We start from the raw sequence: 26,601 nt of genomic DNA on the forward strand, positions 1-26,601 counted from the left end.
GAAATTAACTTATCTATTTTTAAATAAGTAGAAGGATTTCCCAGCTGTTAGAAACAGTATATTTACCACACAGGGAAAAAATCAAAGGAAGAGGAAAAAAAAGTAAAGTAGTATCTATTGAGTCAGGTGATATCATTAGGCACCTTCACATAATTTAATCCCCCCAACAACTCTCAGGTGAACCCTCTCGTTCTTTTATAAATGAGGAAACTTAAATTACATAAGATAAAAAGCTTGACAAATATTTTTATGAAACGGAGGCAAAATAGAGACTCAAACCTCTAGCTCCAAAGTGCTTGTGCTTCCCTCCACTTCAAAATGTTTCTTCCTGAAGTCTAAGGAGTTAAAACTGCAAAAATGGAAATACTGGTAACATTGTATACTTTTTCAGCATTTTAGGGTTTTCCTATGACAACAGCAACCAAAATTTCAACATTTTGCTTCAACCTTCAGATAAGGAGCCTAATGAAATGGCAGAGGCTGACACTTCTCTTTCATAAGCTGTTCATAGGTAATTTTGAATCATATACTTTTTGGTATGCAAATTAGTCAACTACACACAAACAATTTAGTATTTCCTCTACATAGTCAGACAGGCATGAAAGTAAGAAAAAAATGCTCTATCTCAAAGACATCATATAATGTTTAACCTGGTAAATATTAGAAAGCATGGAGTAGCAAGTAACAGCAGTTCAAGGCTGGGAGAGGAACAGGGTGTAGTGGCAGACCCTCTCTGAGGCACAGGCATACAGGGAATGCCTGAAGTGGACAGTAGAGCAAGAGCATTAAGAAAAACTTGCCTGCAAAACAGGCCCACTCTAATTACAAGGTAGTGTTAGAGGAATTTGAAGCCAGTGGTACTTTGTAGGTAACCTTAGCAATAAAAAACCCAAACCTGGTTCAACTCAGACTAAACTGACTCAGCTCCTAACACTAATAGCACAGTCATGCTATTCCAGGAATAAGTATTATTAAACTCAGTCTTCACTGTCCCATCCATACATGATATTTTGAATTAAATAAAAAAATTATTAAAAACTTAAGAAAGCAAGAAAAATTAATCCACTTTCTAGAGACAAAGAAGTGACAAATCAGGCTTAATGAGGTTGAAATAATCACAAAGAATTTTAAATGACTATAATTACTATGTTAAAAGACCTAGTAGATAAAGTGGAAAACATACATGAAGACAACGAGGAATTTTAGCAGAGAAATGAAAACTGTAAAGGTCAAATGAAGTATTAGAAATAAAAACTTTAAAAATCAAGGTAAAACAGAGATGCAAAATGCCTTCAATAATGATCCAGCAATCCCACTACTGGGCATATACCCTGAGAAAACTGTAATGCAAAAAGACACATGCACCCCAATGTTCACTGCAGCACTATTTACAATAGCCAGGTCATGGAAGCAACCTAAATAAATGTCCATCGACAGATGAATGGATAAAGAAGATGTAGTACATATATAAAATGGAATATTACTCAGCCATAAAACAGAATGAAATTGGGTTATTTGTAGAGCTGAGGATGGACCAAGAGACTGTCAAACAGAGTGAAGTAAGTCAGAAAGAGAAAAACAAATATTGTATATTAACACATATATGGAATCTAGAAAAATGGTACAAATGAACCTGTTTGCAAGGCAGAAACAGACACACAGACGTTGAGAACAAACGTATGGACACCAAGGGGGGAATGGCGGGGTGGGATGAATTGGGAGATTGGGATTGACATATATACACTACTATGTATAAAATAGATAACTAATGAGAACCTGCTGTATAGCACAGGGAACTCTACTCAATGCTCTGTGGTGACCTAAATGGGAAGGAAATCCAAAAAAGAGGGGATATATGTATACATATAGCTGATTCACTTTGCTGTACAACAGAAACTAACACAACACTGTAAAGCAATTATACCTCAATTTTTTAAAAAAAAGCCTTCAACAGGCTCAAAAGTAGATCACAGACATTAAAAGATATACCATGCGATACCACCTGAAAGTCAGATTGACTATAACAGTATCAGACAAACTAAAGAACAGACAATATGAACAGAGATAAAGAGAAAAATTTTAAAACAATAAAAAAACAAATTCACCAAGAAGACATAACAATCCTAAATATGTACACACCTAAGAAAAGATCTCCAAAATACATAAAGTAAAAACTGATAGGACTGAAAGGAGAAACAGGCAAATCCATAATTATAGTTGGAGGCTTCAAAACGCCTCAACTTAGTATTTGACAGAACAAGTAAACAGAAAATTAGTAAAACTACAGAAGATCAAGCAACACCATTATCTAGCTTGACCTAATTGACATTTTAACCCAACCATGGCAGAATACACATCTTTTCAAGCATACATTCTTTTTGATAGACCATATTCTAGCCTATGAAACAAACATCAAAAAATTCAATAAATTTGCTCTTTATTCACTGCCAATTAAACAATTAAACTAGAAACCAATAAGAGAATGCTATCTGGAAAATCCTCAAATATTTGGAAATTAAACAACATACTTCTAAATAACTCAGCAATCAAAAAGGAAGAAGAGAAATTAGAAAATATTTTGAATTAAAGGAAAATAACAACATAACATATCAAAATTCATAGGATGCAGTTAAAGAAAGACTGAGAAACAAATCTATGATATTAATGCTTACAAACTACTGGGAAAAAATAAGTTACAAAGATGTAATGTACAGCACGGGGAATACAGTCAATATCTTAAAATAACTCTGTATGAAGTATATGCTATGAAAATATTATATTACTATGTATACATCTGAAACTAATAGAATATTATAAGTCAACTATACTTCAATAAAAAATAAGATTAAAATAAAATAAGAAAAGGTGTCATATTGATAAGCTAACAAGCTCCAACCATAAGGAAATGGAAAAAAACAAGAAAAAAAATGGGGAAAGAGGTGCAACTTAACCCCAAAGCAAGAAGTAAGTAAAGATAAAAGCAAAAAATTAATAAAACTGAATACACAAAAATAGAGAAAAATCAATGAAACAAAATCTAGTTCTTTGAAATAAAAATATTAATACACTTGTAGCCAGACAGACAACAAAAGAGAAGATGAAATGGGGAACATTACTAAAGACCCTACAGATATAAAAAGGATAACAACAAAGTAACACAAACAACTTTCTGTCCACAATTTAGAGGAAACAAATTCCCTGAAATACACAAACAACAAAAGCCACACAAACTACAAAAGCCACTCAAGATAAATAACCTGAACAGTGTTATATCTACCAAAGAAATTGAATACAGACATTTTAAAACTTAGTGAGAAAAACAAAAACAAAAAACTCCAACCCCATGTGGCTTCACTGGGAAATTCTACCAAACATTTAAGGAAGAAATAATACCAATTATACAAAAACTTCTCCAATGGAAAAAAAGAATAAACACTTCCGAACTCATTTTACAAGGTCAGTATTACTCTTATACAAAACACACATACACAAAAAGATATTAACTATAGATCAATATCCCATATGAACACAGATACAAAAAAATTCTCAACAATACATTATCAAATCAATCCCAGCAATATTTAAAAAGGATAATACACCATGACCAAGTGGGGTTTCTTCCCAAAAATGCAAGGTTGGTTTCATGGTCAAAAATCAACCAGCATGGGTTTCCCTGGTGGTGTAGTGGTTAAGAATCCACCTGCCAATGTAGGAGACACGGGTTCGAGCCCTGGTCCGGGAAGATCCCACATGCCGTGGAGCAACTAAGCTCGTGTGCCACAACTAATGAACCTGCGTGCCACAACTACTGAAGCCTGCACGCGTAGAGCCTATACTCCGCAGCAGGAGAAGCCACGGCAATGAGAAGCCCACGCAAGGGAGAGTAGACCCCGCCCTCTACAACTAGAGAAAGCCTGCGCACAGCAACAAAGACCCAATGCAACCAAAAAAAAAAAAAAAACAACCAGCATAATTCACATTATCAACAGATAAAGAAGAAACACCATATAATCATCTAATTAAATGCCATAAAAACATTTGACAACATTCAACATCCATTCATGATTTTAAAAAACCTCAGCAAATAGGAATAGCAGGGAACTTCTTCAAGATGATAAAGGGCATCTACAAAAACACAAAAACAAAAACAAAACCCTATGGCTAACATTATGCTTAATGGTGAAAAACTAAATGCTCTTCCCCTGATATCAGGAACCAGGCAAGGATGCCACTCTCACCACTCCCATTTAACTCTGTATTTAGTGAAGGTTCTGGGAAATGTGATAAGGCAAGAAAAAGAAATAAAAGAACTATACAAATAAAACTGTTCTCTATATAGAGAAATAAAACATCTCTGTTCACTGACGACACGATTAGTTACAAAGAAATTCCCAAAGAATCTATTAAAATCCATTTAAAAGTGACTAGAATTAACTAGTAATTTTATGATAATCTCAGGCCACAAGGTCAATATAAAAATCAACTGCATAGTACACAATAATGTGAATGTTATTCTTTTTATGTTATGTACATTTTACCACATTTTTTAAAATAAATGATAGTATCAGAAACGTTATCTAGAGAAAAACAAAATGTCTTGAGCCAGCTGAAAATTTAAGTCTATATTAAAAGGTTTTTTAAAGCAATTGTATTTATATATACTGGCAGCATATATACAATGAGCAATTGAAATAAAACATACTGTACCACTTTTAATAGCATCAAAAATATGAAATAGGTACAAATCCATCAAAATATATATAAGATCTGTAAAAACTAGAAACACCAATGAACAAAATTAAAGAACTAAATAAAGGAAGAGATATGCTATGTTCATGGATTGGAAGATATCAATTTTCCCTAAACTTACTGATAGACTCAATATAATCCTAATCAAAATCCCAGTAAGATATTTTGTAGAAATCAGGAAACTGATTCTATAATTTATATAGAAAATAAAACTAGAATAGCCAAAACAATTTTGAAGGGGAACAAAGTTGGAGGACTCACACAACCTGATTACGAGACCATAAAGACCATGATTTCAATTCCATAAAGCCAAATTATAAACACAGTGTGGTAATAGCAAAAGGACAGACACACAGATCAACAACAGAGTCTAGAAGTATACCCACATTTGGTCAGTTGATTTCATATATGGTCAATTGCTTTCAACAAAGGTGCAAAGTCAGTTAAATAGAGAAAGACTAGTCTTTTCAATGAATGGTGCTAGAATTTTTGGATATCCATATGGAAAGAAATGAATCTCAACCTCTACTTCAAAGCATATAGAATTTAACTCAAAATGGATTATAGATTTTAAAATATAGTAAAGTAAAACTATAATACATTTAGAAGAAAACAAGAGAAAATCTTTGTGAGCTTGGATTAGGCAACACTTTGTAAATAAAATACCAAACACATGAACCATAAAAGATGAAACTGATAAACTGGACTACTTCAAGATGTAACAACATCAGTTCTTCAAAAGATACTGTTAAGTCACTGAAAAGCCAAAACCAGAGAGAAAATATTTGCAAACACATAGGTTATAAAAGTCCTATGTCCAGAATATACAGAATATACAAAAAACTCTCAACATTCAATAATGAGAAAACAAAAAAAATTTGATGGCCAAAGACTGAACAATTAAAGAAGATATATGAATGACAAGCACATGAAAAGGTGCTCAACATGGTTTGTCATTAGAGAAAAGTAAAATAAAACCACAATGAGATACTAATACACACCTATTAGAGTAGCTAAAAATAATAAAGAAGCTCTCAATACCAAGTACTGGTCATGATGGAAGGCAACTATTTGAAAAAGTCTGGGGAGTTCTTCCAAAGTTTACTTACCATTTGATCTAGCAATCCCACTTCTAGATAGTTACCCAAGAGAAATAAAAATTTATGATCCCACAGAATCCTAATGCAAATATTTATAGCAGCTTTATTCAGAATCTCCAAAACTAAAAACCAATCCATTGGTGAATGGATAAACTGTTAGAGCCACACAATGGAATACCATACAGCAATAAAAAGGAATGAATTACTAAATACATGAATAAATCTGAAATGCATTGTGCTACATGAAAGAAGCCAGTACTCCTTAGTGTACGAAGAGAAAACAGATCAGTCGTTACCAGAGGCCGGTGATAGCATGCGGGGTAACTATAAAATGGTAAAAGGGAATTTTCTGGGATGATAAAATTCTTCTATATCTTACTTGTGCTGGTACTTACTAGATTGTATGCACTCTCAAAACTCAAAGAAGTATACACTAAAGTGGGTGAATTTTACTCTATATAATACCTCAATAAACCTGACCAAAAAATCCTATTGATTAATTTACAATGATTTCATTCATAAAAGCTAGGTCAGAGTTTCTCAAAGTATAGAACCAGCATTTCCAAAATCACCTTTAACACAGAGTACTTTATTAAAACCATAAATAATGGTTTCTACCTCAAACCAACTGAATTTCAGTCCTGTGAGCAGGGCTTGGAATCTTCATTTTTATAAAACACGCTATGTGACCCTGAAACACACTGAAGTTTGAAAACCTCTTTGCAAGAGTATAAACCTTTCATTTTATTAAATGGGAACTGAAGTGTTCTGACAATTCAAAGACAGGTTGGAGGTATAATCAAATTACATAGTAAAGGCTGACAGTAAAATCATATATTAAGATAAATGTTATTTATCTAATATTATATATTAAATACCATCATCTTCAAACATATTTCTTCTACAGAAAAAGTCGTACATGGGTGTCTCACTCTTTACACACAAAAGCACACAAAGATAGATGAAATAATTAAATATAAGCATATAAAATCATAAAAATACAGAAGAAAAGTGGAAATATTTGTTTTGTAATGATACAGCCATAGGGAAGGCTTTCTAAAGACCAAAATCTAAAAGCCATAAGGGGAAAAACAATCCTAAAAATGACTACTTTAAAGTTAAACACAAAAAATAAAAACTGAAGACAATATAAAAATCCATCTTTACAATACATATAATAAAAAGTGAGTTTTCTTAAATTTACAAAGCTATCTTACAATCATTTAGACCAACAAACCTATTAAATCTATGTGCCAAGTAGTTTCTCAGAAAACAAAACAGAAATGACTATAAGCTCTTCCTTTAGCTTCTCTTTCTCGCACTCTCCAACCCCACTCTTTAACCCATCTGAGTAGTAAAAAGCAATTTCCTACACCCACTTCCCTATCACCGTAAGTCTCAAGTGTGTCTGTGTGTATTACACCAAGACTTCCATAATGGAGAATTCAGAGTTGTTGTTTTGTTTTAATTTACAGCAATAAATTACACTCAATTTCTAAATAGGCAGTTTTATTAATTAATTTTTGGACTTAGGAGGATCCATATTCATTCTTACTGATTCATTCCTTAATTCTAATCTTATTAATATATTTTCTACTTTTGTTTCAACCATGTAATTAATTGCAATGGCAAATCCTGGAGAAGGATAACTCCTACAGAGGAGACATAGTGTATATAATGCTAGGATCTGTGATGAATTTGTTTCACTGAGATTCTCAAAATGGAAAAATCATTATTCCCAAGAAACAGAGCTCTACCTGAAGATCTAGTTATTTCAGCAAACCTGTAAATTAGTTTAATACTAAACAATTTAAAGAGATGACATGGGGCTTCCCTGATGGCACAGTGGTTAAGAATCCGCCTGCCAATGCAGGGGACACGGGTTCGAGCCCTGGTCCGAGAAGATCCCACATGCCACGGAGCAACTAAGCCTGTGCGCCACAACTAATGAGGCTGCGCTCTAGAGCTCGCAAGTCACAACTACTGAGCCCAAGTGCTGCAACTACTGAAGCCCGCAAGCCTAGAGCTCGTGTTCTGCAACAAGAGAAGCCACCACAATGAGGAGCCTGCGCACCGCAACGAAGAGGAGCCCCTGCTCAATGCAACTAGAGAAAGCCTGCACGCAGCAACGAAGACCCAACACAGCCAAAAATAAAAATAAATAAATAAATTTATTAAAAAAATAAAAAGACGACATGATGCTAGGGAAATCTTTCATTTTACTAAATTCCATTCACAACCCTTTTCCCCCCAAACAACGTATCACTTGATTTTGCTCACCTCCTCTCCTGAAAGGTAATATGCTGCAAGTAGGCCTCCAATAAATCGAATGTTGACTTCAAACACAGACACCTCTGAATTCTGTGAAAACATAATGAAAATATTCACTTAAACATAAAGCTGTAAAGGTTTCAAAATATCTTCAATCCTTCATATGTTTCTCACAAACATGCTGGGGAGAATGTTTTTTTCCACTTTCTATGTCCTCGTTTCTCATGCAACTGCAATCTCACCTCCCATTTGTTAATGTTACTGAAACTCCTCTACTGCTGTCAGCACAGCTTCCTAATTGCCATACCCAATGGGCCATTTTCATGTGCCTTACATATTATTGTGAAATTATCAAGATATTTGATGCTATTGACTATTCTGCAACTAGAGAAAGCCTGCACGCAGCAACGAAGACCCAACACAGCCAAAAATAAAAATAAATAAATAAATTTATTAAAAAAATAAAAAGACGACATGATGCTAGGGAAATCTTTCATTTTACTAAATTCCATTCACAACCCTTTTCCCCCCAAACAACGTATCACTTGATTTTGCTCACCTCCTCTCCTGAAAGGTAATATGCTGCAAGTAGGCCTCCAATAAATCGAATGTTGACTTCAAACACAGACACCTCTGAATTCTGTGAAAACATAATGAAAATATTCACTTAAACATAAAGCTGTAAAGGTTTCAAAATATCTTCAATCCTTCATATGTTTCTCACAAACATGCTGGGGAGAATGTTTTTTTCCACTTTCTATGTCCTCGTTTCTCATGCAACTGCAATCTCACCTCCCATTTGTTAATGTTACTGAAACTCCTCTACTGCTGTCAGCACAGCTTCCTAATTGCCATACCCAATGGGCCATTTTCATGTGCCTTACATATTATTGTGAAATTATCAAGATATTTGATGCTATTGACTATTCTCCCTCATGAAAGCCTCTACTTCTTGAATTTTGGAATAGTGTTCTCTCTACTGGTCCCTTTCTGTTCTAATCACTACACTATAATGTCCATTTTTACTTCTATCTCTCCTCATGAATTTTAAATGTTTTTCTAGTATATGTAACTTAATCAATGTTAAAGGAGGTGCCAAAAAATAATGGCAAGATGATAGATTTTTCAATTAATAATGTTGAAAAAACTGACTCCTAGGTAAGAATTTAATTTGGATACTCATTTCATATATATATATATACATAAATTTCATATAAATATATGAAATCCAAATGATTTCGAAGTAAATACAGAAGAAAACTGAAATAAAAAAGTAGAAAAAATGTGACAATATATCTATACTTCCTTGAGAAAGCAGGTACTTTGTAAGCATAAAATCAATAGCATTGATAACAAATGATAGAAGAACTTGAATTTCCCCATAATGAAAATTACCTATAAGAAAAAAAATCATGAACAAAATTAAAAGGCAAACAACAAACGGAAGGAAATTTGCCACAAGTATAGCAGTGTTAATAACCCTACCACAAAGAGTCTATAGGTTTGTATTTAGATATGGATAAAGATATTGCTGAAGAAGATTCTAATGCATGGAAAGAAATTAGAAGTGGCAAAGAAAATAACCAAAGAATCCACAGAATATACAAAATTGACTAACAGAAAAATAACATTCATAATTAATTTTTAAGTAAAAATTAAAAGGAAATATATATTACCCTGAAGTCTTTCCAACATTCATAGGCAGAAGACATCATTTGCTAACACAAGCATAATTCTCTAATATAGAATTTTCATAATATAATGTAATTTTTTAATAACATAACTGTTATCCTACCCCATCCTCTAAAGCAAAGTGGTTTATACTACTTCATATATTCCCAATATATAGCATACTGCAGGGTACATAGTAGATATTCACTAAATATAGAGAGGAAGGAAAAGAGGGAGAGAGGGCCTCTCTCCACTCACTAGAACAATAATACCATCTAACCATTTTCCCTGACTTCATCCTTACCCTCTTCTCAGCACTACTTATTCAGCACCATATAGTTACAGTGGTGAACCTTTTAAATCTTAAGTTAGCATAGGTTACTACTTTGTGCAAAACCTTACAATGACTTCTGGTTACACTCAGAGTAAAATGACTTACTAGACCCAACATAATCTGATTCCCCACAACCTCTCTGACATCATCTCCTACCAATGTCCCTCTGACTCACTTTATTATTACCCAATGGGTCTACCTGCTGTTTGAGAACTGTCAAACTCACTTCTGTGTCAGTCTTTATACTTTACCTGCAGATCTCTGAGCAAATTTCACTTAGAAAGTTTTTCTGACCACACAATATAAAATTGTGAAGTAATCCCTCATCACTAATATTCCTTACCCTGTACTATTTCCCCAATTAACACTTATCATCACCTGAATATTATATAATTCTTACTTGTAAAATTCATACCTTCCCTCACAAGAGACAGAAGATAAGAAAAGTTTCTAGAGGGAGAGAAGGGAGATACTGAGGGAGAGGCATTATTCACAGGAGAAATGACTGAGAATCCTCCTAAATTGATGAAAACAAAAGTCCTCAGACTGATAAAACATGAGTCCTTTAAGGAATAGTCTAAATACAGAATGGTAATGGAATTACAGAACAACAAAGCAAAAAAAGAAAATATTAAAACAAGGGGAAAAAAGACAGATTACCTTTTAAATATTAAACTGATAGCATACTTTTCAATAGCATAACAGAAACAGGAAGACAATAGAACTGTATCTTTAAAAGGTTAAGAGAAAATAATCATCAACCTCTAATTCTATACTCAGCTATAATACCTATTAGGATAAAGCTTGGCTCTCTCATATCCACATGGCTTCCCTTGGGTCTCTTCTCAGAAACGTCACCTTCAATATCCAATGGATATAAAATAGCAACCTCTCACCACCGCTTACTCCAATCCTACTTACTCTTCTTTAAGAGTAAGCACTTATCACTATCTGACATGCTATATTCAGTATATCTTGAATATGTATTTATTACTTTTCTCCTCAAACTAGAATAGAAACTGGTATAAACTAGAGATAAGACTCTGTTTTGTTCATTCCTGTATCCATAGATTTAGAACAGTGTCTGTCACAGAGAAGGCACTCAATAAATATATTTATTTATTTATTCATTACTTAATTTGGAAGTTTCAAATACAAGTTGGGACCAACTAGACAACAATTACACATAACAAGAGGGAGATGAGCTAAATTAAAGCATTCTAAGATCCTTATGTTTTTCAGAAGGATAGAGAAAATGATTAATTTTAAACTTTGGTAAGTATACCTATTAAAATTTTAAGGGTAACCCCAAAATGAATGGAAATTCAAAGTATAAAGTCAAACTAGTAGAGGGAAAAAGAGACATGAAGTAATTTAATCCAAATAAGATAGACATATAATAAAGGCAAATGAGAAGTACAATAATGATATAAGTAGTAAAACAATGATTAAAAATTCAACTCTAAAAATATGTTATACTAAATGTAAATATTTCAAGCTTAACAGTTAAAAGATTCCAAGACTGGATAAAAATAACAAAATCTAAATACGCACTATATGTAAAATATACAGCTAAAACATATGACACAGAAAGGGTAAAAGTGAAAGAATGGAAAATGACTGTGCTGATTATTGAGCTATTTTTTCTCAGCTTCAAATCCATCCTTCTACACTCTACTTCGGTATACTGAAACTAGAACTCTTCAAATGCATCTGGCTTCCTTATAAGCCCTGCTGATGATAGAAGGTTCTACAAAGATAATACAAAGCTGAAGGAAGAAAAAGGAACTTATTTCTTCCAGTCTACTTCTAGTTTCTTACAGTGTCAAACCAGCCATGGTTCTTCACCCTGGCAGTGGCAGTTGGTTCCAGGTTACAGTTCCCCTGCCACAGACACATTCCCCAAATCAGCCTCCTTGTGCCCTTTAGAGATACCAAGCTCTAACTAGGTACCCCCTCCTCAGAGGTCTAAGACCCAGCTCTGAGAAGCCGCTTTTAAGAACTCCTAAGGTATCAAAAACAGAGTCCCAAGCTAGTAAATTTTAATGATCTCAACCTCTCCCCATTGTTCTCACAGTTCCAGGCATGGCAGCCATTTATTGTAGTTACTACCTCTTGTAATAGCACAGTGTTCTCTTTCTGTCTTTTCAGTGCCCCATTACTTGGTTAACAATTTTAAACACTAAATCCTCTAATTAAAAAAACTGTACAGTTCTGGTTCTTGATTGAGCCAACTGACACAATGATATACCAACAAATTATTAGGCATAATAAAGCTGCCATGTTAACAAACAGGAATATTTGAGATTCACAAATGCCAATTCTCTCCAAATTAATCTATAAATTGAATGCAATCCTCAACAAAATTTCAACACAATTTTTCCAGAGCTTAAAAGAACAAAGAACTGAGAATTGCTAAGATAATTTCCTAGTAGAATAAGATCAGATATCAAGATTCAGCTATAGATATTAAGCTTTTCTTATAAAAATAGTTAAGACAATAATAAATATTTAGGCTACTGAAATATTGATGTAGGGATAAAGAGAAAAGCCAGTAGAAAAGAATGGACTAATATAACTAATACATGACTAATGTGGCATGTATAAGTAGTAGAGAAATAAATGTGCTAGGATCAATTGACAGTTGCCTGTCTTAACCTACCCACAAACTCAACTATATAAGGACTAAAGGCCTAAATGCAAAAGCAAAACTTTAAAACATTTAGAATTAAATACAAGAATATATCTTCATGACCTTGAAGTACATAATCTCTAAGAGCTACATAACTATACAGGGGAAAAAACCCTGCATTTCTCAATCCCCTTTTACAGTAAGGTGGGGCCACATGAGTTAGATTCACTCAATAATATACAAGCAAAATGGGGTAACCAAATTCTGAGCAGTAACATATCTTTTCTCTATCCCTTCATCCTTTATGCAACTGGAAGGTTTATCCACCTTATCTTGAGGAATCATCTTGTACCATGAGGTTGAAGCTTTATACTGAAGTTGACAGAATAATAAGACAAAGGATCCTAGGTCCTTGGTCATTGAGGAGCTACCCAAACCAGCCCTAAACTGTTTATCTTTGTACTTGACTTGCAATGAAAGAGAAATAAACATGTATCTTGTTTAAGCTATTTTATACTAGATTTTCTGTCATTCATAGCCAAACCTAAACCTGATATAATAAAAACTGTTCTGAGCTATGTCCAAAATGCTAAAATAATATAAAAGAAAGTAATCAGTTTTTGCCTAATTAGCATCAGGAAAGGCATCAGAGAAGAAATCATTGTGGATTTAAATCACAATTTGAACGATACAGAGTTTGCCAAAGAGAAAAACACATAAGGAGTGGCTTCTCACTACAGTCAGAAGGAACAGCAAGTAAAAATATCATGAAAGACGAAAATGAAGATGACAAAATAGTCCACACATCTTTTAGGTGAAAACTGGTAACAATGAAAATAACTGCTAACATTTACTGAACACTGAATATGTACCAGATTATTTCAAATAATCCTCACAATATTGCAATAGGATAGCAATTTTATGACAGGTTTAGAAAGAATAAGTAGCACTTACTTATAGGTAGGTTTCCCAAGTAGCACAAGAATTGTGGCTGTGCTGGGCTTCAAACCTAAGCAGCACTACTTAACAACTATGCCAAAATGCTGGAAGGATGAGCATGTGCCTAACTATGAAGGCTCTTCAAAACTGTGCCAAATCCACAACACTGTAAATCAACTATACTTCAATTTAAAAAACAGATTTTTTTAAAAAAACTGTACCAAATCATTATTTCTTTAAAAAATAATAAAACACTTAATATTTATAAAGTAATTTATGGTTTCCTGATGTTTCTAACTCAATCTGCTTTTTTTCCCTAACTCTTGTCTTAACACATGCAACACATTACCTTAAATGATAAGGGTAAGAAAAGGAAAAGGAAAATGGTGAGAAAGGGTGTTTATTTTACGCAAAAATTGAACAACTGACAATCGCAAAAGAAGAAGGGGCACTTAGGATTTCCTTAAACTGCTAGTATAACACTCAAAACTATTGTTACAGTGTCTTTTCATAGTCAATGGAATAAATTATGAATTGTATACTCACCACGCTGAAATCAAGGTTGTTTTCGATCCATTTTTGCCCATCTCGGAATTCATCATGAAGTCCCATAATATAAAGGGTATCCAAAGCATCTACTATAGTAGCACCCATTTGTGAACTTCCTATATATGGGGGGAAAATGTCATTAAAAAGATGCCCTTCATACAAGGTCTATTTTAATTTTTTATATTTAAAAAGTAAATCAGGACTTCCCTGGTGGCACGGTGGTTAAGAATCCGCCTGCCAATGCAGGGGACACGGGTTCAAGCCCTGGTCTGGGAAGATTCCACATGCCGTGGAGCAACTAAGCCCATGAGCCACAACTACTGAGCCTGCACTCTAGAGTCCGTGAGCCACAACTACTGGGCCCGTGTGCCACAACTACTGAAGCCTGTGAGCCTAGAGCCTGTGCTCTGCAACAAGAGAAGCCACAGCAATGAGAAGCCCACACACCACAACCAAGAGTAGCTCCCGCTTGCTGCAACTAGAGAAAGCCCGCATGCAGCAACGAAGACCCAATGCAGCCACAAATAAAAATAAATAAATAAATTTATTTTTTTTAAAAAGTAAATCACAGTAGAAATATAAGGATGAAAAAAAATACCCAACATGGTTCACTTTTCCATAAGAGTAGATAATATACATTGTTTAAAACATTTTCCTAAAGATGACACATTGGTAACTAATAGGAAGATAAAGGAAAACTAAAATTATAATTCTCCTTAATTTTCTTCCTGGTCAGAAAATGAGATATCTATCTACTTAACTGAGATAGATTGGGGGAAAAAAAAAAAAAAGAGGATTAATTTAAGAAATGGGGAAGGTGGTTCAAGATGATAAGCTAAGTCATAAGACAACCAGGAACCATGCTCTTTTGGTACAAATTCATAGAAAGGGCAAAAAATATACTTAAAATAATAACAAAAGTTTAACAAGGCTATATAACCGTGGTGGAATATAAACTATAATAGTCCTTAACAATCAAAAAGCAGGTAGAACATATTTAAAAAGAGTCATAAAATAAAATGTGAGCAGGGAAAATCAAAATAGTAAGATCTACCCATCTTCAAGAAAGAGATCATCTTGATCTTAAAAGAAAATGTTTCAGGGAGGGAGGAACTAATTCAACAAAGCTTGCCTAACTGATACCAAAAACAGATACTGTAAACACAAGAAAACAGAACAGGCCAATCTTACTAATGAATATAACTGCAAAAATCCTGAATAAGATACTAGCAAGACAAATCTAGTAGTGTAGTAAAAGAACAAATAACATGGAGCAGCTGGGTCCTCCCTAACCCCAGGAATTCAACTATTATTTCTACCTTCTGAGAATGAAAATCACCCACACAGCTTATTGTCTACATTAACATGACTTTACTATTACACTGTCTTCATCAACATTAGTTTACTCTTCCAGGAAACTCTTGCTCAGAAAGAGAGAAGCTGCAAAATAAGTTATTGTTCATTCCAGGAACTTCTTGAAACATCCATCAACTCTTTAACAGAAAGTATCAAATGATGGCTAACACTCTAAAACTCTAAACCTCTTGCCTCTAAATTCTCCACCCATCAATCCAAAACTATTATATCATGATCCTTACCCAATCACAACCAAGCCATAATCAACCATAACTCTCCAACTGAAAGGCCCTTGTTAAACAAGACTTAAAATCTCAATAGGGCTTCCCTGGTGGCCCAGTGGTTGAGGGTCCGCCTGCCGATGCAGGGGACACAGGTTCGTGCCCTGGTCCGGGAAGATCCCACATGCTGCAGAGAGGCTGGGCCCGTGAGCCATGGCCACTGAGCCTGCGCGTCCAGAGCCTGTACTCCACAACGGGAGAGGCCACAATAGTGAGAGGCCCGCGTACCGCAAAAAAAAAAAAAAAATCTCAATATATATCTCAATTTTGTCCTTCCTCGTTTGACAGGCTTACTATGGCTCTGGTGAGGTAGTGATCTCCCTTACCATGGTAAGCATTAAACTCAGCTTTGTCTTATCAACAAGTTATCTTGGTGATATTTTAGGAGTCAGCATTCAACACTACTTAGGTTCACATTTTCCATCTAGTATTCCTTCTTTTCTTTCCTTTTTAATTCCATTCCTTTTTCTCCTAAATAAATAGTGTTTTCTTGTGATGGTTTAAGGCTATACAAATTTGTTCTTATAATGACTGTCCTCAACCTACATCACATTTTCTTATTCATGTGCTCCTAATAATTTCTTCAACTTATCAAGAAGTATATCTTCCCACTAATAAAACAAGTACTACACCACACTGATAAATCCCTTGGTCTTCTCGCCACTCAGTTCCCTTCATGTTGATATTAACTGGGTTATTACAGACATACTTTCCTTTTGCTTTTCTTGTTCCTCAGCTTTTAATTAAGATAAAAATTTTATCAAGCCATTTAGTCACCCATATATCCCTATCTCTTGCATAATCATCTGAATTAAATATGGACCTCTTTTTATTTTTGTATTTTGCCCACAATATTTATCATCCTTATTTTAAATCATTAGGAGTCCCTGCTTTTGTTCTTATTTCAATTTTTATAGGTAGTTATGCTCAGTTCTCTAGTTATTTATTTAGCTCTGTAAGTGCATGCTCCTCTAAGGTGCTGACTACTCTGAAATGGAAAAAGGCCTGACCCACATATTTATACCAATTCTAGTTGGTTCCACAAGGAGAGGTCTTTGCCACGAGCTAAACAGCACAAAGAAGAAAAAGGCAAAACTGAAATTACTGGCTATCACTGTGTTTATCTAGACAACTATAGGTTTCAACTGGAAAAAATTAAAGGGTCTAAAACTACCCTTGGGTCAAATAAGAATTAAAATATGATACAACAGAATATATAAAACATTAATAAAGATTTATTATGAGAACATAGGAGTCAACCTGAACCAGTTCTCTGGGAAAAATTCATAACTTAAAAATTGTATACTATTAAATAAGAACAAATGAAAATGTTCTACTAAGAAAATAAGAAAAAGAATGATAAACTTGAGCAACGAAGTAGAAGAATCAGAAAAGCTAAAGAAATAAATGAATTAGGAATAAAGAAAACTGTCAAAATAATAAATTCAAGAGATGGTTCTATGAAAAGAACTATACAATAAATCTAGGACCAACTGATTTTTTAAAAGTAGTCATGTGAATATAAAAACACAACAAAAGGAACTGAGAGTATATTAAAAGGCAGATACAAAGGAAATTAAGAACACTATTTTTAAAAAGGCTAATTTAGCCATATCTTCCCAATAAATTTGAAAATGAGTGGAACTGACAATTTTCTAAGAAAATAGGTATTATTTTGACTTATGAAAAAGGAAATAGAAAATCTGGATAAGCAGACCAAGAAACAGGAAACTGAGAAATTTTCAAAGAGCTACGCACTATAAAAGTATCACACTCTAGAAGTTTCAAAGAATAAATTCTACTTTAATTTTAAGGATGATAACTTCGACATAAATTTTGATAGAACATAGGAAAAGAAAGCTTAAAATTCAACTTAACGAATTCTGCATACCATTGATGCAAAAATATAACTTAGTAAGAAAAATAAAACTATATCTGATCTCACTCGTGAGCATCCTGGAAATACTTAGGAATAGGCTTGCTGGGGGTATAGTAAGTTTGTGTTTAACTTTATGAGAGACTGACAAACTGCTCTCCAGAGTGTACCACTGTATACTCCCAGCAGCAATGTATGAGAGGTCTAGTTATTCCATCATCCTTCTCAGTATTTGACATTGTTGGTCTTTTTAATTTTATTCATTCTACTGGGTATGTAGGATTTTGCATTGTGGTTTGAATTTTAATTTCCCTGGTGACTGATGTGCTTATTGGCTCTTCATTTACTTTCTTTGGTGAATTATTGGTGAATTATTTATATATTCTGAATACATCCTTATACATGTATCACAAATATTTTCTCCAATTCTGGGGCTTGCTTTTTCATTTCCTTAATGTCTTCTGGAAAGCAGAATTTTTTTATTTTCATGAAGTCCAATTTATCAATTTTTTTTCCTTAATGGTTTATTCCTTTTGTATTCTAAAAACTCTTTGCTCACCTCAAGGTCACAAAGATTTTCTCAAATATTTTTTACTGGAAGTTTTATACTTTTAGTTTTTATGTTTAGATCTATGATTCATTTCAAGTTCATTTTTGTATACGATGTTGAAGAGTCAAGGTTTTTATTCTTCTACATGAATATATAACTGACCCAACACCACTTATTGGAAAGACTCACCTATAACCCACTGAAAGCACCCTTGTTGAAAATCAATTAAAAATGTATGTGCAGTTCTATTTCTATTCTTTTCCAGTGATCTCTATGTCTATCTTTATGCTAAAACCATACTGTCCTCATTACTGAAGCTTTACAGTAAATCTTGGAATCAAGTAGTTTAAATCCTTCAACTTTGTTCTTTTTAAAAAATTATTTTGATTATTGTACATGCTTTGTGTTTTCATACAGATTTTAGAATCAGCCTATCAATTTATGTGGAAAGGTCATTTTTACTTAGATTGCTTTAAATCTAAATATGGATTTCAAGAGAACTAACATCTCAACAATACCGAGTATTCCAACTCATAAAGGCATCTCTCTCCTTTAAGTCCTTTTAAATTTTTTTCAAAAATCAGTTTTCAGTGTACAGACTTTGCACATAGTTTGTTAAATTCATCCACATATACTTCATATTTTTATGTTACTGCAAATGATATTATTTTAAAATTGTACTTACAACTGTTTATTGCTAGTATCTAGAAATATAATTCATTTTGTATATCAAACTTGTATCATATGGCCTCATTACTAAATTTGTTTTCATTCTAGTACTTTTTTATTGTTGTTTGGTAGATTCCCTAGAATTTTCTTGTGTGTGGGGGTGAGTGGGTGTGTTTTAATACTCTTTATCAGGCTAAAAAAGTTCCCTTCCAGTCTAAGTTTGCTGAGAGTTTTTATTATGGATGGATATTGAGCGTTGTTAAATGCTTTATCAGCATCTGAGATGCTCAAAAAATTTTCCTCTTTTAGTCCCTTAATATCTTCAATTACATTGACTAATTTCCAAATGTTAAACCAACCACACATTCCTCAGATAAACCCCACTTGGTCATGAGGTATTATTCTTTTTACATATTGCTGAATTAGATTTACTAAGATAAATCTAATTTGGTCAAAGATTTTTGTGTCCATGTTCATGAGGAACAGTGGTTGATAGTTCCCTTTTATTGTAATATTGTTGTCTGGTTTTGGTATTAGGGCTTTGGTGGTCCTACCAAGGAGATATAATTATCCTAAATGTGTAAGCACCTAACAAGAGTACCTCAAAATATATAAAGCAAAAGCTGACAGAATTGAAAGGAGTAAGAAAGAAATCCAATATTAGAGTTGGGAACTTCAACACCCCTCTCTCAGTAATTGACAGAACTACTATATAGAAAATCAGCAAGAACAGACGAAGCCTGAACAACCCCATAAACCAATGAGATCTAACTGACATTAACAGAACATTCTTCGCCCAATAACAGTCACTACACACATAAACATTCTTTTCAAGCACCAATGGAACATTCACCAAGACAGACCATATTCTGGGTCAAAAAGTAAATCTAAAATAATTCAGAAGAATTGTAATCACACAAAGTATATTCTCTGACCATAATGGAACTAAATTAGAAATCAGTCACAGAAAGAGAAAAGAAAAATCTCTAAGCATTTAGCAATTAAACAACTTACTCAAGGGAAGTTTTAAAACATACTGAATTGAATAAAAATGAAAACACAACATATCAAAATCTTTCAGATGCAGCTAAAGCACCACTTGGCAGAAAATTTACGGCACTAAATGCTTACATTGGAAAAGGGGATCATGAACCTGTAATCTAGGCTTCTATTTCAAGAAACTAGAAAAGCAAGAACAAAATCAACCCAAATCATGCAGAAGAGTGGAAATAACAAAGAGCAGAAATTAAAGAATTAAAAACATAAAGAAAATATACAGAAGATCAATGAAACCAAAAGCTGCTTCTTTGAAAATATCAATAAAATTGATAAACTTCTAGCAGGACAAAGAAAAAAACAACATAAATTACCAATATTAGGAATGAAAGAGGGTTATAACTACAGCTGCCACAGATATTCAAAAGGTAACAAGATAATACTCCAAACAACTCTATGCATACAAAATCAGTAGCTTAGATGAAATAGACCAATTCCTCAAAATCATCAACTACCAAAACTAACCCAAGGTAAAACAGATAAACCGAATGGCCCTTATAGAGGATGTGAAATAAACTGAAGTTGTAGTTTAAAAACCTCCCAGAAAAAAAAAGCTCCAGATGCAGATGGTTTCACTGGCAAATTATATCAAAAACTTGAGAAAAATATAAAACCAACAGTACACAATCTTTTCCAGAAAAATGAAGAGCAGAGAACACTTCCAAACTCATTTTATTAGGCCAATGTTACACTGGTACCGAAACAAGACAACGACAGTTCAAGAAAAATACAAAACAATATCCTTTCCAAAATATGAATGCAAAATCCTCAACAAAATATTAGAAATCATTAGCAAGTTATAAATATCAAGAAGAATTTATACATACCCACATACACTGAAAATAAAAGGTGCACTTCAAAAAGCATTGTAAGATCAAGTAACATTCTGTTCCAAATCAAAATTCTTTTAAATGCAAAAAGATCTATTCCTAACAAAAATCTTTCAATTCTCCAGGATATCTAAGTAAAAATAATTCATTGTGACTATTAATCACTGCTGGAAAAATTATTACCGGTGATAACTTATGTCCATCAACATTTTCCTCTTCCCACTCACAAGCTCCAGGGCTGAGCCCTAACTAGGCAAAACCAAAGGAATCTATCCCAACCCTCTGGGTATAGCTTTCGGGTCAAGCCTGGACACAAGACCCAGATAAACAAGAAACAAGGTGGTTTCTGAGAAAACCAAGTGCTCTCTTCTCTACAGTGTTCTCTTTTCTATAGATGTATTAGTAGGAAGATATGAAGCTTCAAGTTGCTGCAGCCATCCCTCTATGAAGCCAGCCTGAAGATACAAACACAAAGAGGAAAACAGAGGAAAGAGATAAAGAAAAAAGCTTAGCTGGTACCAGATCTACTCTAGAACATTATTGAGCCGATTAAATTTCTTTTTTAGTTTAAGCCATTTTGAAATGGATCTTCTGTTACCTGTACATAAAGAATCCTCTGATGCCAAGGACAAACTAGACAAAAGTCAGAGGAATATGATTTCAGTTACCATATAAAAGAATGTTTTAATAATCAGGGCTAAGAGACAGGAAATGGACACATTTTAAATTGTTTTCCTTATAATCTAGAATATTGTAAGAGTTCAATACCTGCCAATATGTTCCTATAGTAATAGACTAAACTTTTAAAGTTCCTCCCAACTCTTAAGATTCTGATTCTGTAAAGGCATACTGAATTTGGGAGGTCAAATGAGACACTCAGAACTATGACTCCTCCCTTAGACTTCTTCTATTTAAATAAAAAGGTTAAAAACAGATTTTTTTTTTAAAATCTCAAATCATACTCACTAGCAAGAAAATGAGATGCAGAAAAGGAACAGAGCAAGTAGGAAAAAGAGTCAAACTCTTTTTTATTAATCCTTTAATAAACTAACTACATGTCTAAAAATATAAGACAAAATAAACAATAAAGGATCCATTCCCACTTAGCTTATTTGGCTGGGAAAAAAATGTAACCACTCAAAAATTTTTCTAAAAGTATAAGCAATTAATTTTGACTACTGAAAATAATACAGATTGCATTTTCACTTTTCTACCACTTCACTGTAATTTTGTCATAATGGATTTTTCCCATGTGCTGGTATTAATTTTTTTCTATCTTTAAAGTTTACTGAAGCAGAACAAAATATCAATTATAAGCACGAACCTTAGCACTAAGCTGCCTGTAATCAAATTCTGGCTACATTATTTACTAGCTGTGCAACCTTGAATAAGTTAGTTAACTCTAACTGTGCTTCAGTTTCCTCATCTGTAAAATGGGAACAATAATAATAGTACCTGTCTCATAGTGCACATAAATCACTTAAATCAGTCCTTGGCATATAGCACTTTTATTAGTCTGCTCAGGCTGCCATAACAAAACACCATCCACTAGGACGCTTAAACAACAAAAATTTATTTTCTCACAGTGCTGTAGGTTTGAAGACCAAGATCAAGCTTCCAGTTTTTAGAGGAACGCCTTCCTCTTGGCTTGCAGATGTCCACCTTCTCACTATATCATACCCACATGGCCTTTCCTGGGTGCATGTGCAGGGGGAGAGAGAGCTTGGGTGTTTCTCCCTCTTCTTTTAAGGGTACCAGCCCTATCTGATTAGGGCCCCTTGTTCAATCTTAATTACCTCTTAAAGGCTCTATCTCCAAATACAGTCACATTGGAAGGTAGAGCTTCAACATGTGAATTGATGGGGACAAGACTCAGTCCACCACAATATGCATTATATAAATACTACAGATGTTGCTACTAATAACGTGTATGTGACTATTGTTCTAAAGGAAAATACAGTTTATTCACAAACCCAATCACAGAATCTCTAAAGCAAATAACTGACCTCATGACTCAAAAAAAGGTACAACTTTTTATTGGAAAATACTTAATTGCTACTCATTACAAGACGATCCCTCAGAAATGGCGGACCAAAACTGACAAAATATTGCTTCTGCTCTTTTAATGAGTTAAAAGCCTCATTTTGTAAAGTCACCCTTTCCATCTCTAAGCTCCTTTAATTTCTATGACCTCACAAATAACTTTGTTTACCCAGTAAATCAGCTTAATGACCCTAATGAGCAGCTGACAATAACTCACCTGACAATAATCTGAAGCTGCCACTGCCCTGGTCATCATTTAACAACCTAACTAAATAGTGGTCTACAAAGGTCACTTTTGAAGAAGTCTGACAAAAGTACCACAAATTAAAACCACCTTTCCTAAAAAAATAAATGCTATTATTTTTAAAAAGAAAAACATTAAATCAAAACTTACTCAGGATTTTAACAGAATCACATTCATTTAGGAAACATTCCTTTTGCTCCCTAAAAGAAATGATTTATACTGACTTATAAGGAATAAAATTTTAAGAAGTTATCTGGGTTTAAATTCAGCAAATAGTCTTTCCTTACACAGTTACTGCAATGACTAAATAAAATAAATGTATATTATTTACCGACTACCTTGCCTAGGACCAGTATCTATCTGATAAGTGTTACTACATTAGATGTTCTGAGAAATAAGGTTTAAAAAACCAAGCAGAAAATTAACATCCAACTCATGTTTGATACATGTTCATATTCCAATTTTTTAAAAGGGCTCAGAGTTTACTGCTGAGTTTAATATAGAGGGATGGTTACTTGCAGAGAGGATCTAATTTTAATTAATCACTAAATATAAGCTCTCATTAATACACTAATGTCTCACTAATGTCTCATTGTGAGACACTGATACACTAATGTCTCATTGTGACATCCACAAAGCAAAAGGAACTCTTCAGAACACTCTATAACCTCTGCTGAAGAAATAAACTCTATTTCATTAAGTGATAGCCACTAAATTAAATGTCATATATGAGATCTCTGGTGTCTTTGATTACCTAAAGGAAAATTTTTTTCCATTATTCCTCCATCCCAACATCTCTCAAACCCAGGAGAAATGATCTTTTCAGTCATTTTCTTTTTTGAACAGAAAACAATCAAGTATCAAACAAATTATAAGAGAAATCATAGTGCTAGAAAAATTCTTCCAGAGTCACAATTTTTAAAAAATGTTATTTGGATTACTGTGGTGTTGCATTAAAATTAGTAAAGATGATTGCACTGCATATGACTAACATATGTGCTTTCTGCCCCATTAATATTTTCTTGCTTTCACCTACTGTTATTTAAAAGATATCCATCACATCAAGAAGCATCTAAAATGGGGGAAAGAAGTGAAGACTATAAAGAACAACTTGGTAATTCTCAAGACTTATCCTTGGAGTAAGTAAAAGTTAAGTAACTTAACTTACTCTTTTCAACTGATAAGTTTAACAAGTGAACTGAACTCAAGAGAGGTAAAAAGACCAAACCCAAGTTAAACAAAGCTCTTTCCCAGGGGCTTCCCTCGTGGCGCAGTGGTTAAGAATCCGCCTGCCAATGCAGGGGACACAGGTTCAATCCCTGGTCCGGGAAGATTCCACATGCCACGGAGCAACTAAGCCTGTGCGCCGCAACTACTGAGCCTGAGCTCTAGAGCCCACAAGCCATAACTACCGAGCCCACGCACCACAACTACTGAAGCCCACACACCCTAGAGCCTGCATGCCACAACTACTGAGCCTGCATGCTTCAACTACTGAAGCCCACACGCCTGGAGCCTGTGCTCCACAACAAGAAAAGCCCACACACTGCAACAAAGAGTAGCCCCTGATCGCCACAACTAGAGAAAGCCCGTGCACAGCAAAGAAGACCCAAAGCAGCAAAAAAAAAACCTCTTCCCGAGACCTCCATCCAGACACACACACTGTTAATTTTTCCCTTGGAACTATGAATGTAAAATATAATTCACTCAATTTACCGAATCACCTTGGGCATGTTACTTTTTTTTTTTAACATACATAGATAGCACTACTGGAATTTCCCATCCTTTTTCTCCTCCTCTAAAATGTGCAAGTATCAGAATTGGTATTGTGCTGAAGATAAAAAATTACAAATAGGTACCTACCTTCCTTAAAGTAAAACAATGCAGAAAAAGCTTCAAAATACTCAAATGACTAAAACATCTGTATGTAAATAGAAAATCTATCACATCTGTGTTTTCAAAAGCAACTATAACTAAATCTTGACTGAAACTTGCCAAAAAATACATGTTGCTTGAAATTATAGTTCCACAGAAATACAGCAGTTCCCCCTTCTCCACAGGGGATTCATCTCAAGACCCCCAATGGACACTTGAAAGCCTGGATAGTACCGAACTCTATATATACTATGTTTTTTCTCCTATGCACACACACATATGATAAAGTTTAATTTATAAATGAGGTACAGTATGACATTAACAACAGTAACTAATAATAAAACAGAACAATTATAATAATTTACTGTAATAAAAGTTATGTGAATGTGGTCTCTTTCTCTCTTCCTTAAAAGATCTTATTGTACAAATGTAAGGCCTTTTCCATCTTAACTAAGCACTTATTGCACTGTGGCCATAACTTGTACAGTTTAAGGTATAACAGCAAAACTAGCACAGTATTTCCTTCCTCACAATTTCACAAATAAAACATTAATGCTTACCTTAGATCCATCAACATACGATTTTATTTTTCTTTCCTTATTAAGTCAAGAACTTTCATCTTTTCACTTAAAGCAGCAGTCCCCAACCTTTTTAGCACCAGGGACCAGTTTCATGGAAGACAATTTTTCCACAGGGAGCAGGGGGTGAGGGGGGATGGTTCAGGCAGTAATGTGAGCTACGGGGAGCGGCAGATGAAGCTTCATTTGCTTTCCCGCCGCTCACTCTTGCTGTGCGGCCTAGTCCTTAACAGGTACTGGTATTCAGCCCAGGGGTTGGGAACACCTGAGTTAAAGGAAGCACTTACAGCTTCTCTTTAGCAAATCCAAATTGCTGGCATCACTACTCTTGTGCTTTGGGGCTATTATTAAGTAAAATAAGGGTCACCTGAACACAAGCACTGCACTATCTCCTCAGTTGATCACATAATCCACATGGCTACGAAGTGACTAACAAGCAGGACAAAGGGATGGTTCACACCCCAGGCTGGAGGGAGCAGGATGGTGCAAGATTCATAATGCTACTCAGAAAGACACACAATTTAAAATTTATGAATTATTTCTGAAATTTTCCATTTAATATTTTCAGACCAAGGTTTACTATAGGTAACTGAGTACTGCAGAGGGAAAACAAAAACTTAGACAAGAGGGGACTACTGTACTCAGGTTTTAGAAAGTATCTAAAAAGTTAGATCCTACTTTTAAAATGAAAACAGTAATTAGAAAAAGTAAACAAGAGAACAACAGCCAGTTCTACCCACCACCATTCCCTCCCATCAGGAAACTTGTACAATCCTCTTAGATAGCCTCATCAACCAGACAGCAGACAGCAGAAACAAGAACTACAATCCTGCAGCCTGTAGAAGAAAAACCACATTAACAGAAAGATAGACAAGATGAAAAGGCAGATGGCTATGTACCAGATGAAGGAACGAGATAAAACCCCAGAAAAACAACTAAATGAAGTGGAGATAGGCAACCTTCCAGAAAAAGAATTCAGATTAATGATAGTGAAGATG

General features: G+C 34.2%; 1 protein-coding gene across 1 annotated transcript in view; it reads right to left on the reverse strand.

Annotated features, from left to right (window-relative positions):
- MAN1A2 (mannosidase alpha class 1A member 2) overlaps positions 1-26,601 on the reverse strand; it is a 193,939-nt gene that overhangs the window by 93,266 nt on the left and 74,072 nt on the right. The window contains exons 4-5 of the mRNA XM_024119601.3: positions 14,243-14,361; positions 8,680-8,760 (exon numbers count right to left, since the gene is read on the reverse strand). Coding sequence (XP_023975369.1) covers positions 8,680-8,760; positions 14,243-14,361 — 200 coding nt within the window. The remainder of the gene's footprint in view (positions 1-8,679; positions 8,761-14,242; positions 14,362-26,601) is intronic.

This window comes from Physeter macrocephalus, chromosome 4 (assembly GCF_002837175.3).
Source record: "Physeter macrocephalus isolate SW-GA chromosome 4, ASM283717v5, whole genome shotgun sequence".
Classification (NCBI taxonomy): Eukaryota; Metazoa; Chordata; class Mammalia; order Artiodactyla; family Physeteridae; genus Physeter; species Physeter macrocephalus.